Here is a 14,627-nt window from a genome sequence, read left to right as displayed (position 1 = left end):
ACTCAACAGTTGTATAGTGGTCCTATATAGTGGTCCTATATCTATAACTCAGCAGTTGTATGTATAGTGGTCCCTATATGATGGTCCCTATATAGTGGTCCTATATAGTGGTCTGTATATAGTGGTCCTATATAGTGGTCCTATATAGTGGTCCTATATAGTGGTCCTATATAGTGGTCCTATATCTATAACTCAGCAGTTGTATGTATAGTGGTCCTATATAGTGGTCCTATATAGTGGTCCTATATAGTGGTCCTATATAGTGGTCCTATATAGTGGTCCTATATAGTGGTCCCTATATCTATAACTCAACAGTTGTATAGTGGTCCTATATAGTGGTCCTATATAGTGGTCCTATATAGTGGTCCTATATAGTGGTCCTATATAGTGGTCCTATATAGTGGTCCTATATAGTGGTCCTATATAGTGGTCCCTATATCTATAACTCAACAGTTGTATAGTGGTCTGTATATAGTGGTCCCGATATTTACAACTTGACAGAGCTTTGTTAAATCTTTCCTTCCTCTTGCAGTGGGACATTGGGACTTCAGTACAACCTCCTCCAGCACCATCATCATCATCACCAACATCTTCTTCTTCCTCCATCGACAGAATCTGCAGAGGGGCCGTCAGGTTGTCCAGTGGTCTCAGCTTCCTGGGAGTTGAGTATGGCTTCCAGCATGGCTCTGTACAGCTGCACAGAGGAAGGGTCTTCCATCAGGAGAGAATCCGGGGTCACCCCCCCTCTCAGTTGGCCCACAAGCTGGTGCACCAGAGTTCCCTTGTACAGCCTAGACTCCAATAGGGAAACAACAGAGGGTTGAATTAGCTGTGTTGCTGCTGGGCTAGAAAACAATGTAAAGGAATACCACTGGTCTACTCTAAAGGTTAGAGGTTAGAGGTTAGGGTTGTTTTAGGAAGGGACACCTTACCAGGCACACTGAGGTTGAGGTAGATGGAAGCACAGCAGTTGGTTCAGGTAAAGGCCATCCCTCATACAGTGCTGCCATTGGCTAAAGACGTGGGCCACACCCAGATCTGGACTCATAGCAGGTCTCTGGATCAGCCCTCTCATCCTCTCCAACACTGGTCCCTCCTCTATAAACCCTGATACACAAGGGGAGGAGTCATTGGCTGCACTTCACACACTTTATTTATACATGCTAAGTTGTGTGTGGCTGTGTGTGTGTTTTCATTCATATTCTGGTCCATACCTCTCTGGCTCTTCCTCTGTCTGCAGAGCTCTCCATACACCAGTCCTAGTAGCAGGGCCTGCAGGAGAGGAAGGTCTGGTTGGGGATGGGCGTGCCTCAGCCAGTAGTAGGTAACAGCCACAGGAAGTCCCAGTTGAGGTGGGAGACCCTTCAAAGTGGACTGGGACACACCAACGGTCTCCAAAAACACCTCAAGCCGCACTGAATGTGGAGCCTAAGAGACAGAACAAGAGAATGAGAATTAATTTCAGAATAAACAGCAGCATGTTTATATTATACTGTATACTATATCACATGTCTACATACCTGATATACTGTTTAAAATATCGCATGTATACATACCTAATATACTGATATACTGTATACTATATCACATGTCTACATACCTGATATACTGTTTAAAATATCGCATGTATACATACCTGATATACTGATATACTGTATACTATATCACATGTCTACATACCTGATATACTGTTTAAAATATCGCATGTATACATACCTGATATACTGTATACTATATCACATGTATATATAACTTATAACTGTATACTATATCCCATGTATATATAACTTATAACTGTATACTATATCACATGTCTACATACCTGATATACTGTATACTATATCACATGTATATATAACTTATAACTGTATACTATATCACATGTATATATAACTTATAACTGTATACTATATCACATGTCTACATACCTGATATACTGTATACTATATCACATGTATATATAACTTATAACTGTATACTATATCACATGTATATATAACTTATAACTGTATACTATATCACATGTATATATAACATATATACTGTATACTATATCACATGTATATATAACTTATAACTGTATACTATATCACATGTATATATAACTTGTAACTGTATACTATATCACATGTCTACATACCTGATATACTGTATACTATATCACATGTATATATAACTTATAACTGTATACTATATCACATGTATATATAACTTATAACTGTATACTATATCACATGTATATATAACATATATACTGTATACTATATCACATGTATATATAACTTATAACTGTATACTATATCACATGTATATATAACTTATAACTGTATACTATATCACATGTATATATAACTTATAACTGTATACTATATCACATGTATATATAACTTATAACTGTATACTATATCACATGTATATATAACTTATAACTGTATACTATATCACATGTATATATAACTTATAACTGTATACTATATCACATGTATATATAACTTATAACTGTATACTATATCACATGTATATATAACTTATAACTGTATACTATATCACATGTATATATAACTTATAACTGTATACTATATCACATGTATATATAACTTATAACTGTATACTATATCACATGTCTACATACCTGATATACTGTATACTATATCACATGTATATATAACTTATAACTGTATACTATATCACATGTATATATAACTTATAACTGTATACTATATCACATGTATATATAACATATATACTGTATACTATATCACATGTATATATAACTTATAACTGTATACTATATCACATGTATATATAACTTATAACTGTATACTATATCACATGTATATATACTATATCACATGTATATATAACTTATAACTGTATACTATATCACATGTATATATAACATATATACTGTATACTATATCACATGTATATATAACATATATACTGTATACTATATCACATGTATATATAACTTGTAACTGTATACTATATCACATGTCGACATACCTGATCCAGTGTGGCCAGCTGCAGCTGTTTGGCAGCACTGGGCAGGATGGCTTTAACCTTTAACCTGGTCAGGTTCTTCCCTTCCCTGTCATACTCCTCCACTTCCCCCCCTTCACCCAGCAGCAGCCCGTAGAATACCTGCCGTATGGGCCGAGAGGTGATGTTCCCACTGGGTAAGCTGTGATCTTCCACTTGGATACCTTGTATCACTGGCCTCCGCTGCAGAATGTATATCATGTAGGGGGGAAGTGTCCCCTTCGTCAACGGCAGCAGGGTCCAGTCTGGAAGGACACTCAGATGGTCTGGGAGAAGGCCGGGATCAGGAGCCTTGCCATCATTGAAGAAACGCTCCAGGCATTCGGGTTGAATCTGGTATGTTTCTATGCCCTGAGAGAGGGCCTGGAGGGCAGCATCCATGTTGTTTTCCCCATGACCAATGAGGAGGTGCACATTGTCCAAGGCCTCCTGCTTCTCCTGGAAACTGGCCAGCCATTTCAGCAACTTGTTTAAAAAGACAACCCCTTCCCAAGCACAAAAAAACAACACATATATATATATAAAATAAAGCAGGCATTGAATATACCTTTGAGCATCAATTACACCAGTTATTAATTACACTTCGGATGGTGTATCAATACACCCAGTCACAACAAAGATACAGGTATCCTTCCTAACTCAGTTGCCAGAGAGGAAGGAAACCGCTCAGGGATTTCACCTTGAGGTCAATGGTGACGATAATGGCTGTGATAGGAGAAAACTGAGGATCAACAACATTGTAGTTATTCCACAATACTAACCTAATTGACAGAGTGAAAAGAAGGAAGCCTGTACAGCAGGCTGGAGATCCCTCCAACCTTTTCTAGCATGACAGCTACATAAAGAAAATGGATTGTCACGAGCTACTCATTTTTTAAAATAGCTTTCAAATCGTCAAATTCTTCTCCTCTCCTCAACCCTGCAACTCTTCCCCTGTTCCTTGTACAAGAGATGTGTTTTCTGGTCAAATATAGTGTTATAATATATATATATATATTATGGGGTATTGTGATGTCATTATGGGGTATTGTGATGTCATTATGGGGTATTGTGGTATTGTTATAATATATATATATAATAGTGTTTATAATAGTCAAATAACAACTCTAAGGGGGCCTACAACATGTTATTTTGAACTATTCCAAATTCTGTTTTTTACTCTCAATATTACAATTATTCAGAGAGAAAAACAATGTAAATTGATGTTCTGAGTCCATGTCAATGCTTAAATCACATCAACAGAAAAACGTAGAGGTCTGAAAAAAATGCTAACAAATGTTTTTTTTAAATCTGTAATTCCCCTTTAATTGTGCATCTAGCAGGAGAGGAATGTATTAGGTTAGCAATGTTTCTGCTGTTAGGCCTACTGCTGCAGCACATCATGGCAGAGACTGCTAAACAATGACCTCCTAATTTATGCAAATCATCATGATATACACTACCATTCAAAAGTTTGGGGTCACTTAGAAATGTCCTTGTTTTTGAAAGAAAAGCACAATATTTGGCCACACAAATAACATCAAATTGATCAGAAATACAGTGTAGACATTGTTAATGTTGTAAATGACTATTGGAGTTGGAAACGGAAGATTTGTTATGGAATATCTACATAGGCGTACAGAGGCCCATTATCAGCATCCATCACTCCTGTGTTTCAATGGCACGTTGTGTTAGCTAATCCATGTTCATCATTTTAAAAGGCTAATTGATCATTAGAAAACCCTTTTGCCATTATGTTAAAAGAGCTGAAAACTGTTGTACTGATTAAAGAAGCAATCAAATTGGCCTTCTTTAAACTAGATGAGTATCTGGAGCATCAGAATTTGTGGATTCGATTACAGGCTCAAAATGGCCAGAAACTCGTCAGTCTATTCTTGTTCTGAGAAATGAAGACTATTCCATGCGAGAAATTGCCAAGAAACTGAAGATCTCGTACAACGCTGTGTACTACTCCCTTCACAGAACAGCGCAAACTGTCTCTAACCAGAATAGAAATGTTTAAATTCATGGTCAGACAACACAAAGAGAGAATGGTACATAAAAAAGGAGGAGGAATGTATTATATAAAACGTTTTCTATTCCATTTGACTTGGAAATGAAACATCGTAATAGACAAGCTGCTGCACACAATTGGTAAAAACGGGTTGGGTTGTTTGTTCTCTGGATCTGGAACCCAAACTGGTTGGGTTGGTTGGTACGGGCAGGTATAAGCTACGGACAATGAACACAATCAAATTTTATCAATGGAAATTTGAATGCACAGAAATACCGACACAAGATTCCGAGGCCCAATGTCGTGCCATTCATCTGCCCCCATCACCTCATGTTACTGGTTGGTAGGTGATCAAATACTTATGTCATGCAATAAAATGCTAATTAATTACTTAAAAATCATACAATGTGATTTTCTGCATTGTTGTTTTAGGTTCCGTCTACGTACGATAAAAAATTACAGACCTCTGCATGCTTTGTAAGTAGGAAAACCTGCAACATTGGCAGTGTATCAAATACTTGTTCTCCCCACTGTATATATATCATTATTTGTTAACTAGGCAGGTCAGTTCGGAACTAATTCTTATTTACAATGACGGCCTAGGAACAGTGGGTTAACTGTGTTGTTAAGGGGCAGAACGACAGATTTTTTTCACCTTGTCAGCTCGGGAATTCGATCTAGCAAGCTTTTGGTTACGCTCTAATCACTAGGCTACCTGCCGTCCCTACACTCTAACCACTAGGCTACCTGCCGTCCCTACACTCTAACCACTAGGCTACCTGACGCCCCTACACTATAACCACTAGGCTACCTACCGTCCCTACACTCTAACCACTAGGCTACCTGCCGTCCCTACACTCTAACCACTAGGCTACCTGCCGTCCCTACACTCTAACCACTAGGCTACCTGCCGTCCCTACACTCTAACCACTAGGCTACCTGCCGTCCCTACACTCTAACCACTAGGCTACCTGCCGTCCCTACACTCTAACCACTAGGCTACCTGCCGTCCCTACACTCTAACCACTAGGCTACCTGCCGTCCCTACACTCTAACCACTAGGCTACCTGACGCCCCTACACTCTAACCACTAGGCTACCTGCCGTCCCTACACTCTAACCACTAGGCTACCTGCCGTCCCTACACTCTAACCACTAGGCTACCTGACGCCCCTACACTATAACCACTAGGCTACCTGCCGTCCCTACACTCTAACCACTAGGCTACCTGCCGTCCCTACACTCTAACCACTAGGCTACCCTGCCGTCCCTACACTCTAACCACTAGGCTACCTGACGCCCCTACACTATAACCACTAGGCTACCTGCCGTCCCAACGCTCTAATCACTAGGCTACCTGCCGTCCCTACACTCTAACCACTAGGCTACCTGACGCCCCTACACTATAACCACTAGGCTACCTGCCGTCCCAACGCTCTAATCACTAGGCTACCTGCCGTCCCTACACTCTAACCACTAGATGACCTGCCGTCCCTACACTCTAACCACTAGGCTACCTGCCGTCCCTACACTATAACCACTAGGCTACCTGCCAGTCTCCTACACTCTAACCACTAGGCTACCTGACGCCCTACACTATAACCACTAGGCTACCTGCCGTCCCTACACTCTAACCACTAGGCTACCTGACGCCCCTACACTATAACCACTAGGCTACCTGCCGTCCCTACACTCTAACCACTAGGCTACCTGCCAGTCCCTCCCTACACTCTAACCACTAGGCTACCTGCCGTCCCTACACTCTAACCACTAGGCTACCTGCCGTCCCTACACTCTAACCACTAGGCTACCTGCCGTCCCTCCACTCTAACCACTAGGCTACCTGCCGTCCCTACAATCTAACCACTAGGCTACCTGCCGTCCCTACACTCTAACCACTAGGCTACCTGCCGTCCCTACACTCTAACCACTAGGCTACCTGCCGTCCCTACACTCTAACCACTAGGCTACCTGCCGTCCCTACACTCTAACCACTAGGCTACCTGCCGTCCCTACACTCTAACCACTAGGCTACCTGCCTCCTCTACACTCTAACTGCTAGGCTACCTGCCGTCCCTACACTCTAACCACTAGGCTACCTGCCGTCCCTCCACTCTAACCACTAGACGACCTGCCGCCCCAAATGCATCTGTAGTAGTTATGTTTACTTCTGTATACTTGTAATATGTTCAAACTTACTTGGCTTTCGATTGGGTTCCATTGGCGAGTTGTCTTTCCACCTGATGGGAAAGCCCATCTTATACAAGTTGACATAGTCGTTTCCTGCGATGGCAGCGAAGAATGGGAGAAGCTGTGTGTTGATGTTGAAGTGTCTGCAGAAGCTTGTTGCGGTGTACCGCTTGCAGGGGATGTAATTTTGAGAACTCCAGCGTTGCACTGACGCGTTCTGCCACTGAAAATGGTAGAAAGGCAGATATCCTGCCTGGATGTCAAAAATATAAAAGTCATTGTCATTGGACAGGACCGGACACTTCCACTTTTGAGCCAGTGAGGCTATTTCTTGGTCTGCCTCAGAAAGGGCCTGTGCGAACGGGACCCCTAAGCTGGAAAGGACCTCTTTAAAGACTTGTCTGGCAAGGGTTGGTATTAACATGGCCCCTCGAAGCCCCTTGGACAACATGTTGGCTGTGTCGATCTTTGATTCAGCTCGTTTTCTGACAGTTTCAAACTTTTTGTCGGTGGGGTCGGAGCCTCCGTCTATAATCACATAAGGGTCAATGCCACAATCTCTCAGCGCCTTGAAGAACTTGCAGACCTGGTCCTCAAATACATCATAATCCCCTCCATGCTGCTGATCACATGAGGTCAAATAAAGAGAGTGGTAGATATTACAACCATCTATGACTACCTTGCTGTTTCTGAAATGATCATTTGTTAAAATCTCTCCATGATCACCTATAAAGTTGGCCAAACCCTTGATACCCATGATGAGATCCTTCTAGGATATGATGTCCCTCGAAGTGAAGAGGTTCAGTCACAGGACTATTTATAGGATCATTACAAAGGAAGGGTTTACATTTCGTTAAGTTTCCCTTTCAATACGTCATCTCCCTAGTCTAGACTTGCTGAGCAGGTCTAGACTAGTTTATGGGAAATCCTATATGAAAATAATACAGTCAGAAATGGGTTACTACTGTGGTGGTGGTGTGGGCTACCATGGTGGTGGTGGTGGTGGTGGTGTGGTCTAACCTGTTGCTGGTGGTTGTGTGGGATACTGTGGTGGTGGTGGTGTAGGATACCATGGTGGTGGTGGTGTGGGATACCATGGTGGTGGTGGTGTGGGATACCATGGTGGTGGTGATGGTGTGGGCTACCATGGTGGTGATGGTGTGGGCTACCATGGTGGTGGTGGTGTGGGCTACCATGGTGGTGATGGTGTGGGCTACCATGGTGGTGGTGGTGTGGGCTACCATGGTGGTGGTGATGTGGGCTACCATGGTGGTGGTGGTGTGGGCTACCGTGGTGGTGGTGCGGTCTACCATGGTGTTGGTGGTGGTGGTGGCTACCATGGTGGTGGTGTGGGCTACCATGGTGGTGGTGGTGTGGGCTACCATGGTGGTGGTGATGTGGGCTACCATGGTGGTGGGGGTGTGGGCTACCATGGTGGTGGTGATGTGGGCTACCATGGTGGTGGGGGTGTGGTCTACCATGGTGGTGATGGTGTGGGCTACCATGGTGGTGGGGGTGTGGTCTACCATGGTGGTGGTGGTGGTGTGGGCTACCATGGTGGTGGTGTGGGCTACCATGGTGGTGGTGTGGGCTACCGTGGTGGTGGTGTGGGCTACCATGGTGGTGATGGTGGTGGTGGCTACCATGGTGGTGGTGTGGGCTACCATGGTGGTGGTGGTGGTGTGGGCTACCATGGTGGTGGTAGTGTGGGCTACCATGGTGGTGGTGGTGTGGGCTACTAGTTAAATTGCAGGAAGACATGGAGTAACAGGTCAAAGGTTTAAATGTGTATTCAATTCAAATACAAGAGGGGAGTTCCGGTTTAGCAGGTAAATGGAGAAGACGCTCGTGGACGAAGCTCCTACGTATTAGTTAATTTTGCCAAATATGAACTTTGCGTTCCACTTTCTTACATATCATGTTTGATTGGTGAGTTCGTAAGTTACCTTTTTGATTCAAATGTCACATGACCTGAGGAGCAGAAGACCGAGCAGGCAGTTACATTTGAGCACGCTTTTCATCCAAAATTCGAAGCGGGTGGACTGAGGTAGGGAGGAGAGGTAGGGAAGGGACTAGGGGGGTTGGGTGGCTGTGTTCAATGGAGGGGGGGGGGGATATGGTCAAATCCTTGATGTACATTATGTACAACTTTAATAAAAATATACACAAAAAAATACAAATACAGGAGGACATGGAGTGAAGAGTTTCAGTCACATGACTATTAACAGCGTCATTACAATGGATGGGTTTCTCTGTTTGTTAAGTTTCCCTTTCCCGAAAACCTAACAGGCAAACGCCCTGGATGAGGGATGCAAACAGTGCTCATCAAACATGATCACGTAGACACTGTCAGGTAACTGACTTACCTGGTCTAGTTTTCTGTTCTATTGTATTTGGACATGAAACCTCCATAACGGATAAACTGCTACACACTTTTTTTTTAAAGTTGGGTTGGTTGGCAAAGGCCTGTATTTAGTATAGATTAACGGTGGTGGTGGTGAGGGCTACCATGGTGGTGGTGGTGAGGGCTACCATGGTGGTGGTGGTGAGGGCTACCATGGTGGTGGTGGTGAGGGCTACCATGGTGGTGGTGGTGAGGGCTACCATGGTGGTGGTGGTGGTGGTGAGGGCTACCATGGTGGTGGTGGTGAGGGCTACCATGGTGGTGGTGGTGAGGGCTACCATGGTGGTGTTGGTGAGGGCTACCATGGTGGTGGTGGTGAGGGCTACCATGGTGGTGGTGGTGAGGGCTACCATGGTGGTGGTGGTGAGGGCTACCATGGTGGTGGTGGTGAGGGCTACCACGGTGGTGGTGGTGAGGGCTACCACGGTGGTGGTGGTGAGGGCTACCACGGTGGTGGTGGTGTGGGCTACCATGGTGCTGGTGTGGGCTACCATGGTGGTGGTGGCTACCATGGTGCTGGTGTGGGCTACCATGGTGCTGGTGTGGGCTACCATGGTGGTGGTTTGGGCTGCCATGCTGGTGGTGTGGGCTACCATGGTGGTGGTGGTGTTGGCTACCGTGGTGCTGGTTTGGGCTACCATGGTGGTGGTGATGTGGGCTACCGTTGTGGTGGTGCGGTCTACCATGGTGTTGGTGGTGGTGGTGGCTACCATGGTGGTGGTGGTGGTGGTGGTGATGTGGGCTACCGTGGTGGTGGTGTGGGCTACCATGGTGGTGGTGGTGTGGGCTACCGTGGTGGTGGTGCGGTCTAGCATGGTGGTGGTGGTGTGGGCTACCATGGTGGTGGTGTGGGCTACCATGGTGGTGGTGGTGCGGTCTACTATGGTGGTGGTGTGGGCTACCATGGTGGTGGTGGTGAGGGCTACCATGGTGGTGGTGGTGAGGGCTACCATGGTGGTGGTGGTGAGGGCTACCATGGTGGTGGTGGTGAGGGCTACCATGGTGGTGGTGGTGAGGGCTACCATGGTGGTGGTGGTGAGGGCTACCATGGTGGTGGTGGTGAGGGCTACCATGGTGGTGGTGGTGTGGGCTACCGTGGTGGTGGTGCGGTCTAGCATGGTGGTGGTGGTGTGGGCTACCATGGTGGTGGTGTGGGCTACCATGGTGGTGGTGGTGCGGTCTACTATGGTGGTGGTGTGGGCTACCATGGTGGTGGTGGTGAGGGCTACCATGGTGGTGGTGGTGAGGGCTACCATGGTGGTGGTGGTGAGGGCTACCATGGTGGTGGTGGTGAGGGCTACCATGGTGGTGGTGGTGAGGGCTACCATGGTGGTGGTGGTGAGGGCTACCATGGTGGTGGTGGTGAGGGCTACCATGGTGGTGGTGGTGAGGGCTACCATGGTGGTGGTGGTGAGGGCTACCACGGTGGTGGTGGTGAGGGCTACCACGGTGGTGGTGGTGAGGGCTACCACGGTGGTGGTGGTGTGGGCTACCATGGTGCTGGTGTGGGCTATCATGGTGCTGGTGTGGGCTATCATGGTGGTGGTGGTGTGGGCTACCATGGTGCTGGTGTGGGCTACCATGGTGCTGGTGTGGGCTACCATGGTGGTGGTTTGGGCTGCCATGCTGGTGGTGTGGGCTACCATGGTGGTGGTGGTGTTGGCTACCGTGGTGCTGGTTTGGGCTACCATGGTGGTGGTGATGTGGGCTACCGTTGTGGTTGTGCGGTCTACCATGGTGTTGGTGGTGGTGGTGGTGGTGGTGATGTGGGCTACCGTGGTGGTGGTGTGGGCTACCATGGTGGTGGTGGTGCGGTCTACCATGGTGGTGGTGGTGCGGTCTACCATGGTGGTGGTGGTGTGGGCTACCGTGGTGGTGGTGTGGGCTACCGTGGTGGTGGTGTGGGCTACCGTGGTGGTGGTGGTGAGGGCTACCATGGTGGTGGTGGTGAGGGCTACCATGGTGGTGGTGGTGAGGGCTACCATGGTGGTGGTGGTGAGGGCTACCATGGTGGTGGTGGTGAGGGCTACCACGGTGGTGGTGGTGAGGGCTACCACGGTGGTGGTGGTGAGGGCTACCATGGTGGTGGTGGTGAGGGCTACCATGGTGGTGGTGGTGTGGGCTACCATGGTGCTGGTGTGGGCTACCATGGTGCTGGTGTGGGCTACCATGGTGCTGGTGTGGGCTACCATGGTGGTGGTGGTGTGGGCTACCGTGGTGCTGGTGTGGGCTACCATGGTGCTGGTGTGGGCTACCATGGTGGTGGTTTGGGCTGCCATGCTGGTGGTGTGGGCTACCATGGTGGTGGTGGTGTTGGCTACCGTGGTGCTGGTTTGGGCTACCATGGTGGTGGTGATGTGGGCTACCGTTGTGGTGGTGCGGTCTACCATGGTGTTGGTGGTGGTGGTGGCTACCATGGTGGTGGTGGTGGTGATGTGGGCTACCGTGGTGGTGGTGTGGGCTACCATGGTGGTGGTGGTGTGGGCTACCGTGGTGGTGGTGCGGTCTACCATGGTGGTGGTGGTGTGGGCTACCATGGTGGTGGTGTGGGCTACCATGGTGGTGGTGGTGCGGTCTACCATGGTGGTGGTGGTGCGGTCTACCATGGTGGTGATGGTGGTGGTGGCTACCATGGTGGTGGTGTGGGCTACCATGGTGGTGGTGGTGGTGTGGGCTACCATGGTGGTGGTGGTGTGGGCTACCATGGTGGTGGTGGTGTGGGCTACTAGTTAAATTGCAGGAAGACATGGAGTAACAGGTCAAAGGTTTAAACGTGTATTCAATTCAAATACAAGAGGGGAGTTCCGGTTTAGCAGGTAAATGGAGAAGACGCTCGTGGACGAAGCTCCTACGTATTAGTTAATTTTGCCAAATATGAACTTTGCGTTCCACTTTCTTACATATCATGTTTGATTGGTGAGTTCGTAAGTTACCTTTTTGATTCAAATGTCACATGACCTGAGGAGCAGAAGACCGAGCAGGCAGTTACATTTGAGCACGCTTTTCATCCAAAATTCGAGGCGGGTGGACTGAGGTAGGGAGGAGAGGTAGGGAAGGGATTAGGGGGGTTGGGTGGGTGGGTTTAATGGAGGGGGGGGGATATGGTCAAATCCTTGATGTACATTATGTAAAACTTTAATAAAAATATACACAAAAAAAATAAAAATACAGGAGGACATGGAGTGAAGAGTTTCAGTCACATGACTATTAACAGCATCATTACAATGGATGGGTTTCTCTGTTTGTTAAGTTTCCCTTTCCCGAAAACCTAACAGGCAAACGCCCTGGATGAGGGATGCAAACAGTGCTCATCAAACATGATCACGTAGACACTGTCAGGTAACTGACTTACCTGGTCTAGTTTTCTGTTCTATTGTATTTGGACATGAAACCTCCATAACAGATTAACAGCTACACACTATTTTTGATTTTAAGTTGGGTTGGTTAGACAGGACCGGACAGTTCCACTTTTGAGCCAGTGAGGCTATTTCTTGATCTGCCTCAAAAATGGCCTGTGCGAACGGCACATTCAAGCTGGAGAGAACCTGTTTAAAGACTTGTCTGGTAAGGGTTGGTATTAACCAGGCCCCTCGAAGCCCCTTGGGTTGGTATTAACCAGGCCCCTCGAAGCCCCTTGGGTTGGTATTAACCTGGCCCCTCGAAGCCCCTTGGGTTGGTATTAACCAGGCCCCTCGAAGCCCCTTGGGTTGGTATTAACCAGGCCCCTCGAAGCCCCTTGGGTTGGTATTAACCTGGCCCCTCGAAGCCCCTTGGGTTGGTATTAACCAGGCCCCTCGAAGCCCCTTGGGTTGGTATTAACCAGGCCCCTCGAAGCCCCTTGGGTTGGTATTAACCTGGCCCCTCAAAGCCCCTTGGGTTGGTATTAACCTGGCCCCTCAAAGCCCCTTGGGTTGGTATTAACCTGGCCCCTCAAAGCCCCTTGGGTTGGTATTAACCTGGCCCCTCAAAGCCCCTTGGGTTGGTATTAACCTGGCCCCTCGAAGCCCCTTGGGTTGGTATTAACCTGGCCCCTCAAAGCCCCTTGGGTTGGTATTAACCAGGCCCCTCAAAGCACCTTGGGTTGGTATTAACCTGGCCCCTCAAAGCCCCTTGGGTTGGTATTAACCAGGCCCCTCAAAGCCCCTTGGGTTGGTATTAACCAGGCCCCTCAAAGCCCCTTGGGTTGGTATTAACCTGGCCCCTCGAAGCCCCTTGGGTTGGTATTAACCTGGCCCCTCGAAGCCCCTTGGGTTGGTATTAACCAGGCCCCTCGAAGCCCCTTGGGTTGGTATTAACCAGGCCCCTCAAAGCCCCTTGGGTTGGTATTAACCTGGCCCCTCAAAGCCCCTTGGGTTGGTATTAACCAGGCCCCTCGAAGCCCCTTGGGTTGGTATTAACCTGGCCCCTCAAAGCCCCTTGGGTTGGTATTAACCTGGCCCCTCGAAGCCCCTTGGGTTGGTATTAACCAGGCCCCTCGAAGCCCCTTGGGTTGGTATTAACCAGGCCCCTCGAAGCCCCTTGGGTTGGTATTAACCTGGCCCCTCGAAGCCCCTTGGGTTGGTATTAACCTGGCCCCTCGAAGCCCCTTGGGTTGGTATTAACCTGGCCCCTCGAAGCCCCTTGGGTTGGTATTAACCAGGCCCCTCAAAGCCCCTTGGGTTGGTATTAACCAGGCCCCTCGAAGCCCCTTGGGTTGGTATTAACCTGGCCCCTCGAAGCCCCTTGGGTTGGTATTAACCAGGCCCCTCAAAGCCCCTTGGGTTGGTATTAACCAGGCCCCTCGAAGCCCCTTGGGTTGGTATTAACCAGGCCCCTCGAAGCCCCTTGGGTTGGTATTAACCTGGCCCCTCGAAGCCCCTTGGGTTGGTATTAACCAGGCCCCTCGAAGCCCCTTGGGTTGGTATTAACCTGGCCCCTCGAAGCCCCTTGGGTTGGTATTAACCTGGCCCCTCAAAGCCCCTTGGGTTGGTATTAACCAGGCCCCTCGAAGCCCCTTGGG

The 14,627-nt window shown here is 47.7% G+C and overlaps 1 protein-coding gene across 1 annotated transcript; it reads right to left on the bottom strand.

Annotated features, from left to right (window-relative positions):
• Positions 1-296: 296 nt before the first annotated feature.
• Positions 297-8,003, bottom strand: LOC124017686 (protein asteroid homolog 1-like). The gene is made up of 5 exons (XM_046332951.1): positions 7,234-8,003; positions 3,007-3,527; positions 1,215-1,428; positions 933-1,107; positions 297-791 (listed from the first exon to the last, which is right to left on the bottom strand). Exons 1-5 carry the CDS (start codon positions 7,979-7,981, stop codon positions 581-583), a joined length of 1,869 nt encoding a protein of 622 aa, XP_046188907.1. The 5' UTR covers positions 7,982-8,003; the 3' UTR covers positions 297-580.
• Between the last annotated feature and the right edge of the window lie 6,624 nt (positions 8,004-14,627).

Source organism: Oncorhynchus gorbuscha, unplaced genomic scaffold (genome assembly GCF_021184085.1).
Source record: "Oncorhynchus gorbuscha isolate QuinsamMale2020 ecotype Even-year unplaced genomic scaffold, OgorEven_v1.0 Un_scaffold_308, whole genome shotgun sequence".
In the NCBI taxonomy this organism is placed as follows: domain Eukaryota; kingdom Metazoa; phylum Chordata; class Actinopteri; order Salmoniformes; family Salmonidae; genus Oncorhynchus; species Oncorhynchus gorbuscha.
Note: the sequence above shows the minus strand (reverse complement) of the source record. Positions and strands in the feature narration are given on the sequence as shown.

What these genes read in the sequence shown, in the direction of transcription:
- LOC124017686 (XM_046332951.1), bottom strand. Translation starts at nt 7,981, where the DNA reads ATGGGTATCAAGGGTTTGGCCAACTTTATAGGTGATCATGGAGAGATT. An exon ending in GGAACCCAATCGAAAGCCAA is followed by an intron (nt 3,528 to 7,233) that starts GTAAGTTTGAAC and finishes GTGCTTGGGAAG; the next exon opens with GGGTTGTCTTTTTAAACAAG. An exon ending in ACAGAGGAAGAGCCAGAGAG is followed by an intron (nt 1,108 to 1,214) that starts GTATGGACCAGA and finishes CTTGTGTATCAG; the next exon opens with GGTTTATAGAGGAGGGACCA.